The 21,176-nt window shown below is 33.1% G+C and overlaps 1 protein-coding gene across 26 annotated transcripts in view; it reads right to left on the reverse strand.

Moving 5' to 3' along the window:
- The window catches only part of DLG2 (discs large MAGUK scaffold protein 2), a 2,604,243-nt gene that overhangs the window by 713,087 nt on the left and 1,869,980 nt on the right, over positions 1 to 21,176 (reverse strand). For all 26 annotated transcript variants that reach the window (XM_074304592.1, XM_074304594.1, XM_074304589.1 and 23 more), the window contains one exon: positions 6,191 to 6,360. In XM_074304592.1, coding sequence (XP_074160693.1) covers positions 6,191 to 6,360 — 170 coding nt within the window. The remainder of the gene's footprint in view (positions 1 to 6,190; positions 6,361 to 21,176) is intronic.

Below are 21,176 nucleotides of genomic sequence, written 5' to 3' on the forward strand. Positions count from 1 at the left end.
AAGCCTTCTGGGTCAAGTAGGTGGTAAACGTGTAGACAGCATTGGGTCTAGAGTCAGCAAGGTGCATCTATCTGAATTCACATCTAGGCTCAGACATTTACTAGTTGGGTGACCCTAGGTAAGTTACTTTACCCTGTTTGTCTCAGTTTTCTCATCTGTAAAATGAGCTGGAGAAAGAAATGGCAAACCACTTTTGTGTTTCTGCTCTAGGAAACCTCAGTAGCAGTCATGAAGAGTCAGACATAACTGAAAAAAATGCATGAACAATAATAACAAAGCTATCTCTGGATCCCCACAACATCCCTATGAAGTAGGTGCTCTTATTTTCCTCACTTAAAGATGAATAAACTGAGAAAGGGTTAAGTGACTGTATGACAAGATCACACAGCTAGTGTTTGTAGCAGGATTCAGATTTTAGGCCTTTATGACAAAGTCCATGACTCTGGCTGCCATACCATTAAATTTGGTTACTCTACTGTTGAAAAATTCTGATCTGAGTCTAACCATTATTCTTTTAGGAGATTCAAATACTAGGAAGTTTTATCTTTATACCAAGCCAATTTTTGCTTCTCTGAAGTCTTTTTATTTTAATCACCTTAATGGACTTTTTCTAGGCATTCTCTAATTTATTCATATCCTTCCTAAATGGAAGTGATCAGAACAGACTGCAGTAATCTAATGTAGTCATAATCCCACTTCTGTTATCACTATTCTGGTCCTTAGGCCTCTATTAATGGCAAGCTAAGATTGTGCTAATTTTAGGGAGTTTGAAGTCCATCTTCAATGGTGGATGGGACCTTGGTGGGCAATCCACCTTTTCTTCTATAAAATGAGCAGGTTATAGATGATGTTCTCTCAAGACTTTTCTAGATCTAAATTGTATGATGCTTTTTCTTCCAGCATCATATAAATAGTATTTTCTTTTGGATAAGGATATATTTCATTTTAATAAAACATTGCATTGTATGTGTGCTCAAGTAATTATATCACATCAATTATTATTATTATTATCTTACCCATTATCATTAAATGTGGGAATTAAAGGCACTTCTAGCATACTACTGGGAGAAAGTCTCAATAGTATCTGGAGAAAGGAAGCTAATGAGAGAATATTCATATAAATAAATGAGAAGAACAGTAACACCTGGTCTCCAAATTTCTGACTTGGGGAGAATGTGAAGTGGAATTAACAAAAGAATCCAAATTTTGGAAAAATCTCCAAACCTAAAGCCTGGCACACATTTTAGAAAATGTCAATCTTCTAAACTGGCTTGGTAGCTTTCGTGTTCTGATATCCAGTAATACAAACTGGCTGAAGATAGCCTATTGATCTTATCTGGACGGTTTTCACCACTCACATTAAAGATCATAGAACTTTAGGACTGGAAGACACCTCACACATCAGCCAGACTAATCCTTCCTTTTATTGGAGAAAAGCTGAGACCAAGTCAGGAAAAGGTCAAGGTCATACAGCTGGGAAATAGCTGAACTAGCACTTCAGTAAAGCTTTCTGACTCCTAGCTCAAGATTCTTAGGACCATAGAATCCAATTGAAAATCTTACAATGGATCTACCTAAAATCATATTAAAGTTCTTCAGCTTAAATCAATATTAGTGAGTATATAATACATTGACTAATGGGGAAGGAAAGAAAAAGGAAGGGAAGATAAACATTATTAATACCTATTATATTCTAGGTATTATGCTAATATTTCATTTGATCCTCATAACAACTCTGGGAGAGAAGTGCAGTGTTATTCTCATTTTACAGTTGAGGAAACTGAAATAGAGGCTAACTGTGTCACTTTCCCAGGATCACATAGTAAGTGTCTGAGCCTGTATTTGTACCCAAATCTTCTAAACACTAGGCCTAATGATTTGTCCACAGATAGCTGCAACCTATCTCAATGATGAATATATCAGTCATATAAACACACATTAAAAAATCATTGCACACTGATATTCAAATTATCTGAATGTTAGATTTCCAAAAAGTTCAATCATGGCTAAGAAGTCAGGAGGGAAAAAAAATCCATGTCATTCAAAATAGATATGCTAAATTTTATGGACTCTATTCAATCCATAAAGATAAGAGTCTTGTTCTAAGAGTGGGTTTCAATTTCATGGAACTTCAGTTTCCATACCTGTAAAGTGAGAGTACTATTATTTGTCATTTGAATTACATCCAACTCTTTGGACATAAATTTGGAATTTTCTTGTTAACAATACTGCAGTTGTTTGACATCCTTCTCCAGCTCATTTCAATAGGGAAACAGAGATAAACAATGTTAAATGACCCAGAGTCATATAGCTAGTAACTGTCTAAGCTGGATTTAAACTTAAGAAAAGTAGTCTTCCTAACTCTTAGTCTAGCACTTTATCCACTGCACCATCTAGCTGCCTTACTAATACTCATAGTATCAATGTCAGAATTATTGTGGATAGTGCTTTGCAAACATTAACCAATTATATATAAATATATAGTATGTGTGTATATGTGTAACTGATAAATGCATGCACATATGTGTATTTTTAGTGTAATTTAGCTTAGCTCATTCTAGGGAGATAATGATATAATAGAACATATAGGTTTTATGATAATTCTATTGGTTTTGCAAATAATTCTTTGCTTGTTCCTTGATTTTTAGTTATATCCTGAGTGACAGATGCAGCTAGAAATGTAACCACCAAAGAAGTGTGATGTTATTGTAATGAATATGCTTATTGCATGATCATCTTTAGAAACATTTGGGAAATCATAGGAAAAATGGTTGTAGTTTGCTATTAAATGAATCCTATAGAAAAGTCACTGACTTTAGCAATACAATAATTGGGTGGATTCATGCCCTTGCTCTGTCACTAATTTTGCACAATCTAGAGTATGTCACTTTATGACTCTGGACCTCAGTTTTTTCATTTGCAAAAAATGGAAAATAACACTTGCCTTATGTTCCCTTTTCTGCGTACATTTGCTAGAAGGAAATCACTTTGTAAATCTTAAAACACTCTAGAAATAGGAGCTATTATAACCATAGTATAACAAAATTAGCCAGTGGCAAGTTTCAAGGAAGGCTATGAGTGAACTTTAGTGAACAGGAGGGCAGTTTTTCATCTTCATTTTTATACTGTGGCTTTGGTCCAGCTAAATGGTTTCTCAAGACATCGTGTAAATCTTAAAACAGGCAGCCTCATATTTTCTACTGTCTTATGTTTCTTTGCCTCAGGCCACAGAAACTAGCTGCTTTGCACTTGCTTAATCACAGGCCTCTTTCAAATTACTTCTCCTAAATTCTAGTTTAGAAGGTAGTAGAGGAAGTTATTTGATAGACATATATTTTAAATGTGCAGTATTTACTGACAAACCACATGTGCCCCCACAGATCACACTTCGGTTTTTTATCTCCAATGTGTTTTATTACCTCATGAACCTGAGAGGTTTGGGGCATCAGGCATTTCCTGGATGTGATTGCCTTCTTTTTCTAATTATCAGACAGTTATTCCGCAAGAAAGCATATACACGTACATATACAGACAAATCCATGTACACACATATATCTTGCAAACATGATTATGGCAATGGGACATTTTATTTCTTTTTGGAAGCATATCATAGAAAAAGCACTGGTTCTTAAATTAGAGTATCAGTGTTTATATTTTGCCTATGATATTACTTCTGTGACTTTAGGCAAATCCTTTAAATTCCCTCTACTTCTTCATCTGCAAAATTAGAAAGTGATATCTAATGGTTACTGAGGTCCTTTCCTGCTCTATGGTGAAGGAAGGATGGAAGAGAAGGAAAGAAGAAAAGAAGGAAGGAAAGAAGGAAGGAAGAGAAGAAGGAAGAATGGAAGGGAGGAAAAAAGGAAGGAAGGGAGATAGGAAGGGAAGGAAGGAAGGAGAGAAAGAGGGAGGGAAAGAAGTAAAGAGAGAAGGAAGGAGGAAAGGAAAGAAGTAAAGAGAGAAGGAAGGAGGGAGGGAAAGAAGTAAAGAGAGAAAGAAGGAGGGAGGGAAAGAAACAAAAAGAGAAGGAAGGAGGGAGGAAAGGAAAGAAGGAGAAGGGAAGGAAAAAAGAAGAGAGGAAGGAAAAAAGGAAGAAGGGAAAGAAGAAAGGAAAAAAGAAGGAAGACATGAAGAAAGAAGAAAGAAGGAAAGAAGGAAGAAGAGAAGGAGGAAGCAAAGAAGGGAGATTTAAGGAGGAAGAAAAAGAAACAACAAGAAAGGGTAGAACTAAAGAAGGAAGGTAGAAGAGGGAGGAGGGAGAAAGGAAAAAGACAAGAAATGGGGGAGGAAGAAAGGAAGAGACAAAAAGAGGGAAAGAGGAAGGAAGGAAGGGAAGAAGGGAGGAATGGAAAAAATCAACATTTCTTATGCATTCACTATGTGTCAGCTACTGTGCTAAGCACTTTACAAATGTCTCATTTTTTCATTTGATCTTTACAACAACCTTGGAATGCAGTTAATATTATTAACTTGATTTTATAGTTCAATTAAGTGAGACAGACAAAGGGTATGACAGGGTAACACAGACAAAGTAAGGGGTACTTTGCTCAGTCTCACCTAGCTAGTAAGGATCTAAGACCAGATTTGAACATGGGTCTTCCTGACTTGAAAGTCAGTGCTCTATGCTCTGTCACCATCTAATTATTTCTACAACTTCAAGAATTCATTTGCATTCTCTGTACCTCAGTGACCTCATTTGTAAATGAGGGGGTTGAACTTGATGACTTCCAATTTCTCTTTCCAGTCCTAAGTCTTTGCTCTTGTGACAATATTTTGAATCTCTGCTAGAATTTCTGCAAACATTTGCTAGCAAAAGAGCAGATGGCCTCCAAAATGTTACCAGGTGATGGAACAGAAGGATGGGGTGGACAACTGCTACCAGACAGAATGAATGGGACACAGAATGAGGAAGACAGGGATTGAATAATGGATAATTCCATTGCAATAATGATAAGGAATCTGGAGTGGGTCACAGAGGGAGACAATCTACAAGGCTGAAAACTGCTCATGGATTTTATCATTATGCCAGGGACCATTATGTTGGTTTTAATTATGATGATATGTATGTCAAGAAAGTAAGAGACTTGTCCCATGGATTCTACACTGGGAGATCAGATCAAATTGACTTTGGTACATTTTATACTGTTGCCATTAATGACAACAATCATCTCCCTGAAATAAAGACCTATTTTTTTTTAGCACTAACACTCTCATAGTCATAGCACATTGATGGGAATCATGGTATAGCCCAGTTTTCAAAGACATAAATGGCTGCAGCTCCCCTGAAGTACAAAGGACAGATGTGTGGTAGATGTGAGAAGGTTGTCACATATTACTAAAGAAGAAGAAAAGCACAGGTCAGGCAGTATAAATAATAACAATCACCAAAAATTATATAATACTTGTTATGTTCCAGGCAATGTGCTAAGTGCCAATCTCACAACAAACCTGGGAAGTAGATGTTACCTTGCACGTGCTAAGTGCCTAATAAATAATTGATAACTGACTCATTGACTAGGAAGGGATATCTATAATATATTGATCACAGCTCTATCACGCTACTACTATAATTGTGTACTTAAAAATATAGTGGATCATTGGGGATTCTCTAGAATTTTTTTTTAATGTATGATTTAATGTAATCATAAGCTCCATGAGTACAAGACTGATGTTTTATCTAAATTATGTATTTATCCTAAAGCCTTAGTATGGTACTCTGTATATAGTAGATAGTTAATAAATAGTTGAACGGAATTTCTGTTTCTGTCTTTCTTCTGCTTGTGTCTCTCTTCTCTCTGTCTCTTTCCCTGTTTCTGTCTCTGTCTCTCTTTGTGTTTCTGTGTGTGTGTGTGTTTGAAGATATTTCTTACAAATATCTTTCTATAAATAGATATAAAATCCAGCCTTGGAGTCAGGAAGATTCAACTCCAATTTCTAACAGATTTGCTGAAGAAAGACAATTACAAGCAATTCTGTCTTTACTCAAGCTGGATGTTCAGGTCTTAAAATCAGTCAAAAGCCATTTTGAAGAATCAATACTGTACTTAAAAGCTAAGCATCTACATTGTTTAAAAAAATATATGTGAAGGATAAAAGAGCCCTCAATTACTAAGTTATGAGGAAGTATTTTCAGGTACATGTTGTGGGATAGTTTTGATAGAGAACATTTTATATGAGCTTAAAAATTTACCTTTAGGACCTTTGAAAAGTTTGATTTCTACAACTGTCTCCAAAATAGGCCTCCTTCGGCGGACATACAGTCGGACTATCGAACCTGCCTCCTTTAGTGCCTCCACTGCTTTACTATGGGAGACTTCTGAGACATCCACTTCATTTACCCGCAAGATACAGTCATTGACCCTGTATGGAAAGAAGAGAACCCATGATTAAGAACAGATCTTTGCTTCCTGAAACTCAAACATTAACCAAGACAAATGTTATTTAAAGGGGAATATTTACCAAAAACTAATGAGAAAGAGCTTGCTGAAAAGAATGAAATTATAGTATTTATCAAAATACTGTAGACCTATGGTGGGATTGCGGTGGTTGGAGAACAACAAAATACAAAATGTCACCAATCCATATGTCATTACCAACTATTCTACAATCATATAAAACCCTGAAAAAATAGTTAACATGATCAGCTTTAAAAGTGGACCATAAAAGGTGCTTCCTCTGCAGAGAAAGTATGGGAAAATGAGAAGCTGGGTTTCCATAAGCACTAGGGAATAGAGATTCCTGGATCATTGAGAACAGTTTTAACTTCTCGTTTCATACTGGTTTTGACTGAAGTACAGCTCACTAAGTACATCTTCCCTGAAGACATACTTTTGATTATGCTTTTTAAGAAAGGAAAAGCAATGAAAAACATAAACTCTCTTAGATTGCCTGAATTTTATTGGTTCACTGGGAATCTTTTTCTAAATAATGCCATACTTTTCATCTTACCACTTCACAGATACCTCTATATTTAGAATAGCAAACACATATAAAGACAGCCCTGATTCCCTTTTCTTCTGTCACTAAGTCCTTTTTTCTGTAAGAATCTTAAAAGGAGTCAGGAAGATCTGAGTTCAGATACGGCTTCAGACACTAACTAACTAGTTATGTGACCCTAAGCAAATCACTTAACCATGTTTGCCTCAGTTTCCTCATGTGTAAAATGATTTGGAGAAGGAAATGGCAAACCACTCCAGTACTTTTCCCAAGAAAAAACCCAAAAGATACCCTGAAGAGTTGAACATAACTAAAAACAATTATATAACAATAAAAATGGTTTCAGAAGCATTGAAAGAATAAACTTGGAAAATTAATAAATGATTTGGGTATATTTTGCAGACTCCTGGATAGGGTTGTTCTTCTTATATAATTGCTATGCTTCAATCTCATAATATCGTTCCTTGTGTTTCCTGATACTTTCAGTTCTTTTTATTACTAGAATCTAAAATATTAAGTGAAAGATGAATTTGATTAATAAGTAAGCTTTTTAAAAATTCCAAAAACTTCTACCAGGATTGAGAAATAGCTATTCTTATGATAGTGCATTTCTCTCCAAACACCTACTTAAAAAAAACAACAACAACAACAACAACAACAAAAACATTAATCCTCTTTTTCCTTTCCTATGATTATCAACCAAACTAAAACCAATAGCATTTAGGTAATTAATACCCTTCCAATATTACTTTTGATAGAAATAGAGATAGGAACTTACTGTTATTTTATTGGTATAGAAAATTCTTAGATGAGAAAATTGATATTACTAAGGCATTGTTAAGGCATTACTTCTCTTAGTTTTTAGTTTCATAAAACTGTCAAACACCCTGCCCAGATACCCCATGTAGACCCCATATTTTGCATGCAGCCTAAACCAGATTAGGGAAATAACAAAATACAATAAAATGGATAATGTCAATATGTGGTTTTCTAAGTCAACATGTATAGATCCATATGTATTATTAGAGCACTAAGAAGTTAAATAACAACTTTCATCATCTATAGTATCCCACAGTCAGTCTATATAAAATGGGGGACTTGAAGCCAAGTATTTCTGACTCCAGAGCCAGATCAGTAGTCATTATGAGAGTGACGTTATGAGAGTTGCCTCTCATTATATAATAGTATTCCTTCTCTATCTGGAAAGTTTTCTCACTGACACCCCTATTTCCACTTACTTATCTCCCACTCAAATCTACTCTTCCTCCATCCGGCTCTCTTCAGACCAAAATGAGGTATAGATCAAATCATGTTACTCTGCTCAAACACTGTTAATGGATTTCCAATATGCATCAAATAGAGTCCAGATCACTGAATATAACATTCAAATACTATTCTAATTTGGTTCTATTCACTTTTTTCTAGGCCTACTATAAATTATTTCTAGACTTACTTGGTTTTGAAGGCTAGCCTAATTACTCTCCACTTTTCTGAACACTTCCTGTCATTTCATACCTCTATGTATTACTTCTTTCCTTTTCTATCTAGACAGTTCTCTTACTGCCACCCTTATTTCCACTTTTTTATGTCCTACTTAGCCCTACTCTTCCTCCATTCAGATTTCTCCAAACCAGAAATCATTTCTTTCTCTTTGAATTACTCAAAACATTAAAATAATTCACAGGTGGTTCAATATATACTATGAATATATGGACGTCTGTTTTATTTCCCCAGTCAGATTGTAAGCTCCTTGAAGGCAGAGAATATATTTTATTCATTCATGTTTTTATTTTTTTTTTTATTTTTAAGTAGGGTTTTTTGGGTTTTTTTTTGTTTTTTTGTGCTTAATCCAATTTTGTCTTAAGCTAAACAGAGCACAGGGAATACTTGTATTGAACTTTTACGATTTTAACAAGTCAGATGATTTGTGTTAGCACCATGGTTAGAGATAAAACTGATTAGTGTAGATTAGTTTGGTCAGCATTGAGAATGTGAAGGAAAGCAAAAGAAGCCAGTCATTCTCAGACTATGCTGCAGAGAGGGTATAACATGAAGATTTAGGAAGGGGAAAGAATATATGATTATGTTTTATAATTAATTAGATTGGTCACAACTCTGAAAGTTTTCTTCAATTTGTGTGTGTGTGTGTGTGTGTGTGTGTGTGTGTGTGTGTGTGTAAATCGTTCATATCCAGGTTAGTCTCCAAGGCTCAGTTATATTGTTTGGGATCCCTAGGAAACTTCCTTGCTTGTGGACATGTCATTGTGTATCTCTCTTAGTATAGCAATCTATATAGAGAGACAGCTATAACTAACAACATATTCCTCATTCTACATATAGTTGCCATTCTTCTACAATGCCTCTCTTCTTACTTTAATTCATCCATTACAAGATTCCTAATTCCAAAAAATCTAGAATTTAAAGCTTGTATTACTGGAGTTATAATTTAGCTATATTATTACAGAGAGTCTCTGTCAGATAGCTGGGAACCAAAGCCCTATTCCTATCATGAGTGTTTGAAGAAAAAAAATGGATTCACAAGTTTAAAACAAGAAATTTTCACTCATTCACTGCATTCAATAAATATTAAGTATCAACTCTGAATAAAACATACATTTATAAATGTTAGACAAAGAGATTAAAATCTATTATGGATAAGGTACAAAAACAGTTACACAGTTCAAACAGTCTTGACAATTTGGCCCCTTTCTCCATTGGAAAGAAGGAGAGGAAACATAGTAGAATCAGCCAACGTATTTAATGGATCCCTATTTGTAATCACTAAACACAAAGGCATTTAAATAGGTACCTCCCTATTTGTCTTATTTCCATTAGACACATGCAAAGGTTCCCAAATAAAATTGGTGCATTTAAGAGGCAGAGTGGTACCTTTTGTCTACTTATGGCCATGAAAAAACAAAAACAAAAACAAAAAAAAACAAAAAACCCTTAAGTAATAATGTTCAAAGCCACTCACAGGATTATAGTCTAGAGCAGAAAAGGATATGAATTTTAGACCTCACAATTTATGACAGAAAAAACAAAGACCCAAAGAAGGTATGTGGCTTTTCCAAGGTTACACAACTAACAAGTACCTGGAATGGGATTTAAACCCAGGTCTTTCTGATTCTAAGTCCAGTGCTCTATTCACTAAAAGCAACCAAAAGGCACAATACATAGAACACTGGGCCTGAAATCAGGAAGACTTGAATTCAAAACATGTCAAACACTTGCTAGCTATGTGACCTTAGTCAAGTTGCATAACCCAGAACTAACTCTGTATGTTCAACTCTAAAATGGTAATAATAATGGCATTTACCTCACAGGGCTACTATGAAGTTTAAATGAGATAACATTTGTCATATACTCAGCACAGTTCCTTGCATAGAGTAAGCACTTAATAAACGCTTATTTCCTTCCTTCCTTCCTTCCTTCCTTCCTTCCTTCCTTCCTTCCTTCCTTCCTTCCTTCTTTCCTTCCTTCCTTCCTTCCTTCCTTCCTTCCTTCCTTCCTTCCTTCCTTCTTTCCTTCCTTCTTTCCTTCCTTCCTTCCTTCCTTCCTTTTCCATAAAGAAAATTGCCTATCAATTCAGTTCAGCATACAGTTTTGGAAGAACTGAATAATTGCTGATTGGATCTCACATAGGCCTGACATATTTCAAGATTAGGAAAAATGCATAATCAACATTTTCACAGTATTCTTGGTTTTGACATCAATATACTATACCTAGGTAAGTTACTTGTGATCATAGGTTATATTGGACCAAAACACTGAACAATAATTACATTAACATTTAATTATTTGCAATAATTTTTGGTCATAACTAATTCACAATTTGGGTATTTTTCTTAATTTTTATTTTTTGTTATGCTCATAGATATGAAAATATGAGGCAACATTAAACAAAAAATAGAATTCTCAACTTGGAACTAGAAACAGCTGGATCTAAGACTTACCTCTGGCAGTCACTAGCTGTGTGAACCTAGGCAAGTCATTTTGCCTCTATATGTACCTTCTTAGGATTGATCTACTAAATCATAGATGGGTTACAATCTACATTGGTGGAGGAAATTCCCACATATGGAGTTCAGCACTAGAATTACAGATCATTCATATATTGATATTTTTTGCAGCCTTCTGTGCTTGCTTGCCTATATATACTGTCTAGTTACTTGATTATATCATACAGAATGGAGGATCTTTGAAGTCAAATAATATTTTTTTCATTCTGTAATCCCTAGATATAGGAGGAATGTGATAAGAAGAATGGTAATGATTTCAATGACCACAATGATGACAATAATAAAAGAAATTAATAACCTACAAATAAATGCAATGACTATTACCATGGATAACTGATAAGGACAAGTTCATTATAATGAAGGGGATATTGATTTTTTTTCTTTTAATCAGGTGTTTTTCTTTCTCAACTTTCAATAGTAGAATGAGTTTAAGTGCTGGCTCCCTGCCCTGGAATCATTTCCTCTAGTCAAAAATACCTGCTTGGCTCTATCTGCAGGCTCCCTTCCATGATGTAGCACACCTGTTCTAGTGCTGTATAAAAAATATACATAAGAAACTCTGCCTTGAAGATTTTGCTTAAGTATCAAATTATTCTTTCAACTAGACCCTACTCTCCCAAGAGAAATAGAATGATAAAGAGGAAAAAGCACTAAACTTGGAGTTTAAAATCTAAGTTCAAATTGCAGCACTGCTATTTGTTAGCTGTATAAATTGCTTCAGTTCCCTGAGAATCAAAGGAAATTTGAATTAGATCAGAGATTCTTTGCCTGGCACATGATTTTTTAAAAAGCAACAATTTTTTTTCTATTTTTATTTCAATGTAATTGTCTTTTATAACCTATATATTTTATTTTTGCATTTAAAATATTATTCTGAGAAGAGGTCTATAAGATTCATCAGACTACTAATAGAATCCATGAAATAAACTAAGAATCCATAAACTAAGAATAGATGAGCTTGGGTTTCTTCTCTAGTTATGATGTTATTTAATAGTCTTCTCCAATGTACATAATATAAAGATGTAAGCATCTAGAGATTACTTATCCGATTGTGTTTTTATTAAAATCATTGTATAATTGTATCAAATTAAAAAGTTCTATTTATAAAAGATATATCCTGTACTACCTTCTCACATTCTTCTTAGTGAGATTGAATCCATGTTGGACATAATTACTTTGCAGTCAAGAGATCAAACTCTTTCTTAGATGCTTTCTGCTCAGAATTTATTATGCTTCAGGTAATGTAAAAAAACAAGCAGAGGTAGCAATTCTGATATCAAATAAAGTAAAAGTAAAAATAGATTTTATTAAAACAGATAAAAAGGGAAAGTATATCTTGATAAAGGGTACACTAAGTAGTAAAGTAACAATGATACTAAATGCATATATACCAAGTGATAGAGCAGGAAAATTCCTGGAGAAGATTTTAAGTGAGTTACAGGAAGAAATAGACAGCAAGACTATTCTAGTGGGGGACCTCAACCTTCCCCTCTCCAAATCAAATAAGTCTAACCCCAAAATAACCAAGAAAGAAACTTGGGAGGTTAATAGGATTCTAGAAAACCTAGATGTGATAGATCTCTGGAGAAAATTGATTAGAGACAAAAAGGAATACACCTTTTTTCTCAGCAGTACATGGTTCCCACACAAAAGTTGACCATGTATTAAGTCATTAAAAACCTCACAATCAAATACAAAAAGACAGAAATAGTAAATGCTTCCTTTTCAGATCACAATGCAATAAAAATATATTCAATAAAGGGGCTAGGGAAAGATAGACCAAAAACCAACATTGGAAATTAAATAATCAAATTCTAAAGAATGAGTGGGTCAAACAACAAATCACAGAAACAATCCAATCATTTATCCAAGAGAATGACAGTCATGAGAAAACATACCAAAACCTATGGGATGTAGCCAAAGCAGTTCTTAGGAGAAATTTTAGCCACATAATAAATATTAAATATTTCTAAATAGCCACATAAATCAAATAGAGAAAGAGGAGATCAATGAATTAGGCATGCAACTAAAAAAAGCTAGAAAAAGAACAAATTAAACCTGCCAATTAAATACCAAATTAAAATTTTTGAAACTCAAAGGAGAGAGAAATAAAATAGACTAAAAAAATTATTGAACCAATAAACAAAACTAAGAGTTGTTTTTATGAGAAAAAACTAACAAAATAGATAAACCTTTTGCTAATTTGATCAGAAAAAAGTAAAGAAAAACCCAAATCATCAGCATTAAAAATGAAAAGAGTGAACTCACCACCAATGAAAAAGAAATTAAAGCAATAATTAGGAGCTATTTTGCCCAACTCTATGGCAGCAAATGTGGCAATCTCTCTGAAATGGATAAATGTTTACAAAAATATAAATTGTCCAGGTTAACAGAAGAGGAAATAAAATACTTAAGTCGTCCCATTTTAGAAAAAGAAATTGAACAAGATGCTTATGAGCTATATAATCACTGGCAAATTATTTCATCTTTCAAGACCTCAGTTTCCCAATTTGTAAAATGGGAATATTGATACTGACATTAACCATAACTCATAGGGCAAGCTCATTTATGTGCTAGATGTAGATGAGAGATTAGTATTTTTAATAAAATACCTCAGGATCTAAACATTATTATTGTAAAGCTTCTTGGTTCTAAAAATAGTTGTGCAAGTACTAATTAAAATTAATGTCTTTCTAGGAAGTCAAGAAATTCCAGCAATTAGATCAATTGACACTGATAAAATATTGTAATGGACTAAAGTATTATGGACTAAGAAGACTTGAGGCAATTTTGGCTCTGTCATTTATGAGTTCTTTTGACTCAAAGGGCATTTCCCTTCTTTTGGGCTCAGTTTCTTCATCTAGAGAAGGTGATCTCCTAAGGCCCATTTCAGCTCTTTGTCCTATGACTGAAATTCTCTCTGTTTTTACATTGGATACACAAGTCTGATGTGATAAACAGCTTTAATTCTTTTATATTTCTTCAGGAACCATAAATTCCAAATTATATTAAGCTAGAAAAAGCACAGAAATACTTTTCTTCTACTGTAGCTTTGTAATCTTGTACATGAATTTGATAAACCAAGTCATAAGGCACTTTTGTCAGTGCAAGCAGAGTTCTTGCCAGCAGAAATTTCCTCAGGTGAGGACCTCATATTACAACATTTAATGATATCCTTTTCCACTTCAATGACTCATCAGAATATGGAATTAACTTTTAAAGGCTGTATAGCTGTGGTATAAACTCTGACATCTCTTTCTTGCAAGCAAACTGGTCTTTGATTAGAAGACTGACAAAGGATTTTGTGTCCAACAGCTGAGGATAGTACAAATAACTGACATTTATGTGACATTTCAAGTTTACAAAATATTTCATATTAATTACATTAATTCTATTAAGTGCCATAGCTACCTTGTGAGTGAGATACCAAAATGTGATTATTCTCATTTTACAGAAGAAGCATGATATAATAGAAAGAACTTTAGATTTGGAATAAGGGGACTGGGATTTAAATCCTTACCTAGTAAAAAACTGTCCAGTTAGCTTCTTTGGTCCTCAGTTTCTTCAATTGTAAGATAAAATTGTTAAACTAGATAATTTCTTGGCCCTCTTTCAGCAATAAAAAATCAATAATCCTATGATTTAGCTGGAGAGACTGAATGTTAGAAAGTTTAAGCAATCTGCTGATGGTTAGACAACTAGTAAGTCTTTTTCTGAGTTTGTATTCTTTTGTTCTTTTTCCTAATGTCAAAATAAACATGTTATAATTTAATATCCATGTGGTTTTTTGCTATATTAATTCATATTCCATTTAAAATGCATAGAATATAAATAGACAATAAAATTTTCTGCTTTTAGCTTGCATTTTATCATTTTTGGTTTAAAAGATGATGTATTTGTGATAACTAAACTACCAGAGGACTATGATCCATATGGTTAATTTTTCTAATTAATACAACTTGTAAATCTTCTGATTCTAAGGCCAGCACTCTTTCTACTACACCATGATGCCTCTAAAATAAGCCTAAATAAATTTGGAGAAGCTTAATACCACAAGCTTGGCCATGAGGTGATTTTAAAAATGAATTTTATTGATATCTTTTGTTTTTATATCACTTATTACTTTACTACTTTATTATTTTTACTATTTTATTTACTACTTATTTACTATTACACTTATTACTTTACTACTAGACTTAAACTACCCTTATGATTATGATTGCCTTTATGATCTTGGACAAGTCGCAATTTTGTTGGGTCTCATTTCCCTTATCTGTAAAATGAGGATATTGGATTAGATCATCTCTAATATCCTTTCCTGGCTTAGGTCTATGATCCTATTATCTTGTGTTCCATCACAAAGAGCTACCCATTATAATAAGGAATAAAGAAGAGAGGGGAAAGAAAATAAGTCCAGTAAACTAATCAACATCCATTATAGGGTTATTGTTGTTTTTGTTGTCATTGTTGTTTTTATTAGCTACTACATTTCACAGAAATATTTACTTTAGTGTCAATAAGTTGCCTCCTCATTTGATGAAGGGAGTAGCTATTTGGATGAAATCTCAGATCCTTATGGTAAGTAATTATGTAACTTCGTCATAGCAGATGTTACAATTTTAATACATTTCATATGGAAGTTTCCTCTTCGGCTGACAAAAAAATAAAGGAAAACTACCGATTAACATTTTTGAGATTGTAGGCCACACAGGTGCTTGCCAAATAGCAGCAGCTGGTCCTTGGAAAGTAGATAAACTTATAGTCTGAGGAAAATGTGCAAACATAATATTTACCATCACTCTACAGTTAGAATACAAATTCTGTCTAAAACACTGCTTCCCACAGAAGAGACTTTCTCTTTTTCTTTCTTTTATTTTTATTGTTTTTCTCCATAAAATATGATATAGCTACTGCTCATTATTGAAATAGAATATCACTTAAGTTGTCCAAACCTGGTGAGGTATATATAATATAATGTAATATAATGTAATATAATATAATATAATATAATATAATATAATATAATATAATATAATATAATATAATATAATATAATATAATATAATATAATATAATATAATATAATATAACATAACATAACATAATATAATATAATATAAATGTTATGAACTGCTGTTCATAATAAGGGGGCAGCTAGATTAAATAGTGAATAGAATGATGGACTTGGAGTCAGAAACTCATCTTCTTGAGTTCAAATCTGTCCTCAGCTAGTTATTAGCTCTATGACCCTGGGTAGGTAGCATTTAGCACTGTTTTCCTCAGCTTCCTCATCTGTAAAATAAGCTATAAAAAGAAAAAGACTCTAGTATCTCTAAGAAAACCCCAAATGGAGTCACAAAGAGTCAGACATGACTAAAACAATTGAGCAAGAAGAATGCTTATTGTGACTTTATTTAAAAATAGTTCTCTCTTTTCCATTTAATAGAATCCTTGGTTCATAGATGATTGAATCTGAAAAAGATGTAGTGCAGAGTTTTCTTTCCCTCAAGATGTAACTAAGTATTTGTCTTGCTTGACTTGGATACAGGAGACACTTGTTAAAAGGTGGTGGTTATTCTAGTGCAGTGTAGAAATCTTTCTTGAGGATAAGAGATTTATGAGCTTGAAGTAGGCCATGAAATTTGCTTCCTCCCCTTCTGCCCTCCCTCTTGCCCTTTTTTCCCTACTGGGCTAGTAAGCCATTATTGTCCAAATCAATGTTCTCTCACCATTTGCTGATACAGTATGCAAGTAAAAATGTCCTTCTTTTCCATTTTGGAAAAGATACTGACAGGGTTTATTTATTCTTTAGTCAAAGCCTACAAATCAATACTATCCAACTGTTAGCTAAGAAGAAAAAATGATCTATAAATCACAAGCTTTGGGCACCCTAAGTAATCCTCTACAAAAATAAGGAGCTGGGCACTCATTGCATTTTGTGCCATTGTATTGAAAAGGCATTCATAGGCAGAAATCTTCTTCCAATATAATGACAATAATGGTTCCATTCTTCTGGTCTTTGTTTCTAATTTCTGTCTAAGATGTCATGATATCAGAATTTAAAAGGATTCTGATACCCTGATTTCCCAGCACCCCAGGAAAGTTTCCAAAGTGCACCATAAGGAACTATAGTTTAAAAAAGGGACAAAACAAAACAAAGAAAAATAGTTATAAACTTCTTCATCTCATTCAAGATTACCAGAAATGAGAAGTGCTGAGCACAGACAAGCCAACATTTTGGTCCTCATTATTTCAAATACTAGGCCATGAAATTCAGCTATAACATAGCTCTAGAAGTGTTGGCTAGATTGATAAAGTGAGTTTATTCTTCTAATTTTATTTTCTTTTGAATTTTATACATATTTTCTTAGAAATCACCTCAGAAAGATAATTCAATAAAAAGAAAAAAAAATCTTTTATAACAGAGACACACAGAAAAACATTTAAAATTAATTTTTTTCTTTAGGAATTAATTATCATAGCATATGGAATAACTTCACAAGGAAGTAACTTCTTGCAAAATCATTTTCTGTCTATTTAGAAGATTCAGGTGAGTCAATTATATGTATTCCTCTCTGAAGAACTTCTACCAAATCAGCAGGTTTTAGAATAGCAAACAGTGATTAACTTCAACATTCTCTGGAGACATGTTTCTACTTCTAACATAGGAGGAATTTTTCAATTTGAAATTGGAATGTCACTTAAATAGGAGTGGCTCTCCAGGAAGACAGATGGAATAATCAAATCTAAGAGAGTTTGGAATGTAGAAACCACAATTTTATCTTCAACCCACAATGGGGAGAGGAACACACCTTAGCAAGAGGAAGGCAATTTTAGAACAAGTTTTACAAGTGACCTGACTAGACTAAAAGTAAGGAAAAGTAGAGAAAGAATAATAGGAAAGGCATAACATTCCAGGCATGCATGCAAGTTCACCCATGTGCACCCATGCCCACATACACACACAAACGTATACACATATGCACATCCCCTTAAGTGCCATCCTGATATTCAGCTCTATGTTTAACTATTTGTTTTGACTTACTGGAAAATCATGTCTCCCTTTTTCCTACTTTTCTAGGTGAACAGAAGGAACAGTGATGGGTATCAGTCAGTTTGTCTGTCTCTAATCTTTCTCAGAGATATGAGAATACAACAAACTACACTTTAAAGAGGTAAACCTCTTGTACAATGCAATATTTTCAGATGTTTTTTCTAATATTTTCAGATGTTTTTTCTTAGTTTTCATAATAATATTTGTTATCCCAAAATCATCAAAAAAGAAGAAAGGACCTATTTCTACAAAAATTATTTCTAGCAGCTCTTTTCACGGTGGTTAAGAATTAGAAGTCACAAAAATGTCCATTAGTTGGGGAATGGATAATCAATCTTTCCCTATATCCTACTGACCAAAAGAAGACTGTGGACATAGTATATCTACATTCTAGCATTTAGAAAAACAAAGTGGCAGAAAGTGGTTGGTCTTATTATCTGGATTATCTTATTATTAACTCTATCATTATTTGGTTGTATGAACATGAAAACCTCTTTAAGTCTCAGTTCCTCCTAATCTTTAAAATGCTAATAAACATGTTTATATTATCTAACTTATGGAGTTAATATGATGAAGTTCTTTCTAAACTATATAGTATTCCAGTAATGTGGGTGAATTAACAAAATAGCTTATTATATCACTATATACAAACTGAAGAGATGAAAAATTACACAATAGTACAGATAGGTGGGTTTAGAATTGGTTGGCTCACAATATTGGTAAGTAGATTTATGATTCCTTAAGGAAGTCTGACCTAGAGCTTCATTCCTATTTTTTCTGTTATTTATTTTTAATTATTGATTTGGATGAAGACATGCTTGTAGAATTTGTAAATGAACCTGAGAAAGCTAACTTATCAGATGAAAAAAATAGGTTACCAAATGATCTAAAAAGACTGATATATTGGGCTGAACTAACAAGATAAAATAGCAATAAACAAAAGTTCTACATTTGAATTTAGAACAATCAATAGTACAATTACTAGATGGGATGGAAGACAAAGAGAGTGGGCAGTTTCTATGAAAAGGATATAGCTATTACAATTAATTCCAATCTCATTATGAATCAGAAGCTGTATGGGGGAGAACAAAACATAATATTAGTCTATAATAAAATAAGTACAATTTCTTTCTTTTTATTTAATATTTTTGTTTTTATAATTTGTATAGTAATTAAAGCAATAAGTACAGAGAACTCAGAATCACATTAGTTACAGGAGAAAGATTACTAATCACAGAATATAATTCTAATATCTTGTATCATTTCCACATATATATATTGTTTTCAAACTAAACTGGACTCCTCTCTATTTCTCATACACTCCTACTTCATCAATCATGCCTTTGGCCACAGCTATTCCTTCCTCATGCCTAAAATGCCTCATTCTCTCATGGACTGGTAGATTCTTAGAGTATAAAAACAAGTCAAATACTACCTCTTTTATTGAAGGCTCCCTGATTCTCCACTCTCTGTAATGATTTCCACTAAGACTTTATACTGTGATGTTTTCATCTGTGATGTACCCATTTTGTCAGTTTGTCTGTTCTAATAATCAGCATTTGTGCCATATTCCTACTAGTCCATAAACTCTATGAGTGCACTGTCAGAGACTTATCAAACTGTTTTTATCAGCTCTACCCCTAGAATTGAAATCTCAACACAATAAGTACTTGGTAAATGTTTTCTGAATTAAATGAAATGGAAAAGAACAAGCAAACACATTTGGGGTACAGAAGGAAAATAAGACAAAGATATTGACTAGATCATATTTAGAAAATTCCCAATGCTTTCAATGACACCAAGCTTGTCTTCTTAACATCATTATTGATTTCATTTACCTCTGAATCATGGAACATTATTAACTAAGAAGATTTACAATTATATTTGATTTTGAATCTGAAAATTTTGAAACTGTCAGTAAAATATGTCTTGATGAAGGGAATAAGAATTTATTAAATACCTACTATGTACCAGGTACTATGTCAAGTGTTTTCCAAATATTGTATCATTTCATCTTCTTATGAACCCTGAAAGAATGATATGGTTATCTCCATTTTATAGTTGAGGAAACTCAGGCAAACACTGATTAAGTTATTTTCTTAATGTCGAATTTAAAAGCAATTCATAGTCCAATGTTATATGCATTGTGTCACCTAGTTCTCTTCAGAATTTCCATGATGTACAGTGTAGTAAAATATCCCAAAATTGAAGTAAAGTTAGTAGGGAATTATAAAACCATGCAAACATCTAGAGATCCACTGTTTCCATGATGGTTCACAATCATCCTTTTAATAATATGTAATAAAAATTTTATTGGGAATAGACGTCAAGACCCCTGGGGTATAGCTTACAAACTCCATTCTTTTCAATTGCATGGATCAAAAAAGAGAAAGACCAATCATGAGCAAGAGAGTATAGAAGAACAGCCTAATATTTTGTACCATTTTCTATAAAATATAAAAAAAAAATTGAAAACAGGATTCCACTGAGTGTAAATTTTTTGGCAGGGGATAGATAAGAGAATGTGGCTAAAAATAACACAGAAAGAGATAAGATGGGTGGATACCAGTAGAAAGAGTGAGCAGATAAATAAGGTTATGACTGTCTCAAAGAAAATTGTTAATTCAACAAACCTGAACAGATTTTATTGCCCTATTCTTTCCAAGTCTCTTGATACAAACTCAAATGCCTCTTGAAAACTATTAATACATACATCTTTTATTTATTTATACATGTTCATTATTCAACATTTATTTTACATAGATACATATAAACAATAACATACATAATAAAATATTAAGCTCTTCAATTCAGGAAACGTATATTTATTTCTTGTGTACTTTCCTATGGTACCAAGGATTCAAACTATATCAGACCTTCCTTAAGTTCCTACAGTAGCATGTGTTGTCATTGCATTAAGTTAATATCTTAGCTGAGTTTTCAAAATAAGATGCACTAAAGTTTTGTTTTTAAATTAAATCAAGTTTACTGGCCTATAGTTTGCAAATCCTACACTTTCATATGATAAAGGAAATGCATATGCTGAAGAAGAGATAGATCAAGTATGATTATAGATAGACAAGCCAATATTTTGCACTGGTATCCATGAAATAGTAAAAAAAAAAATTGAAGAAAGACCTTAAAGAGAGAATAAATCCTTTGAT

The sequence above is a fragment of the Sminthopsis crassicaudata genome, chromosome 3, assembly GCF_048593235.1.
Source record: "Sminthopsis crassicaudata isolate SCR6 chromosome 3, ASM4859323v1, whole genome shotgun sequence".
NCBI lineage: Eukaryota > Metazoa > Chordata > Mammalia > Dasyuromorphia > Dasyuridae > Sminthopsis > Sminthopsis crassicaudata.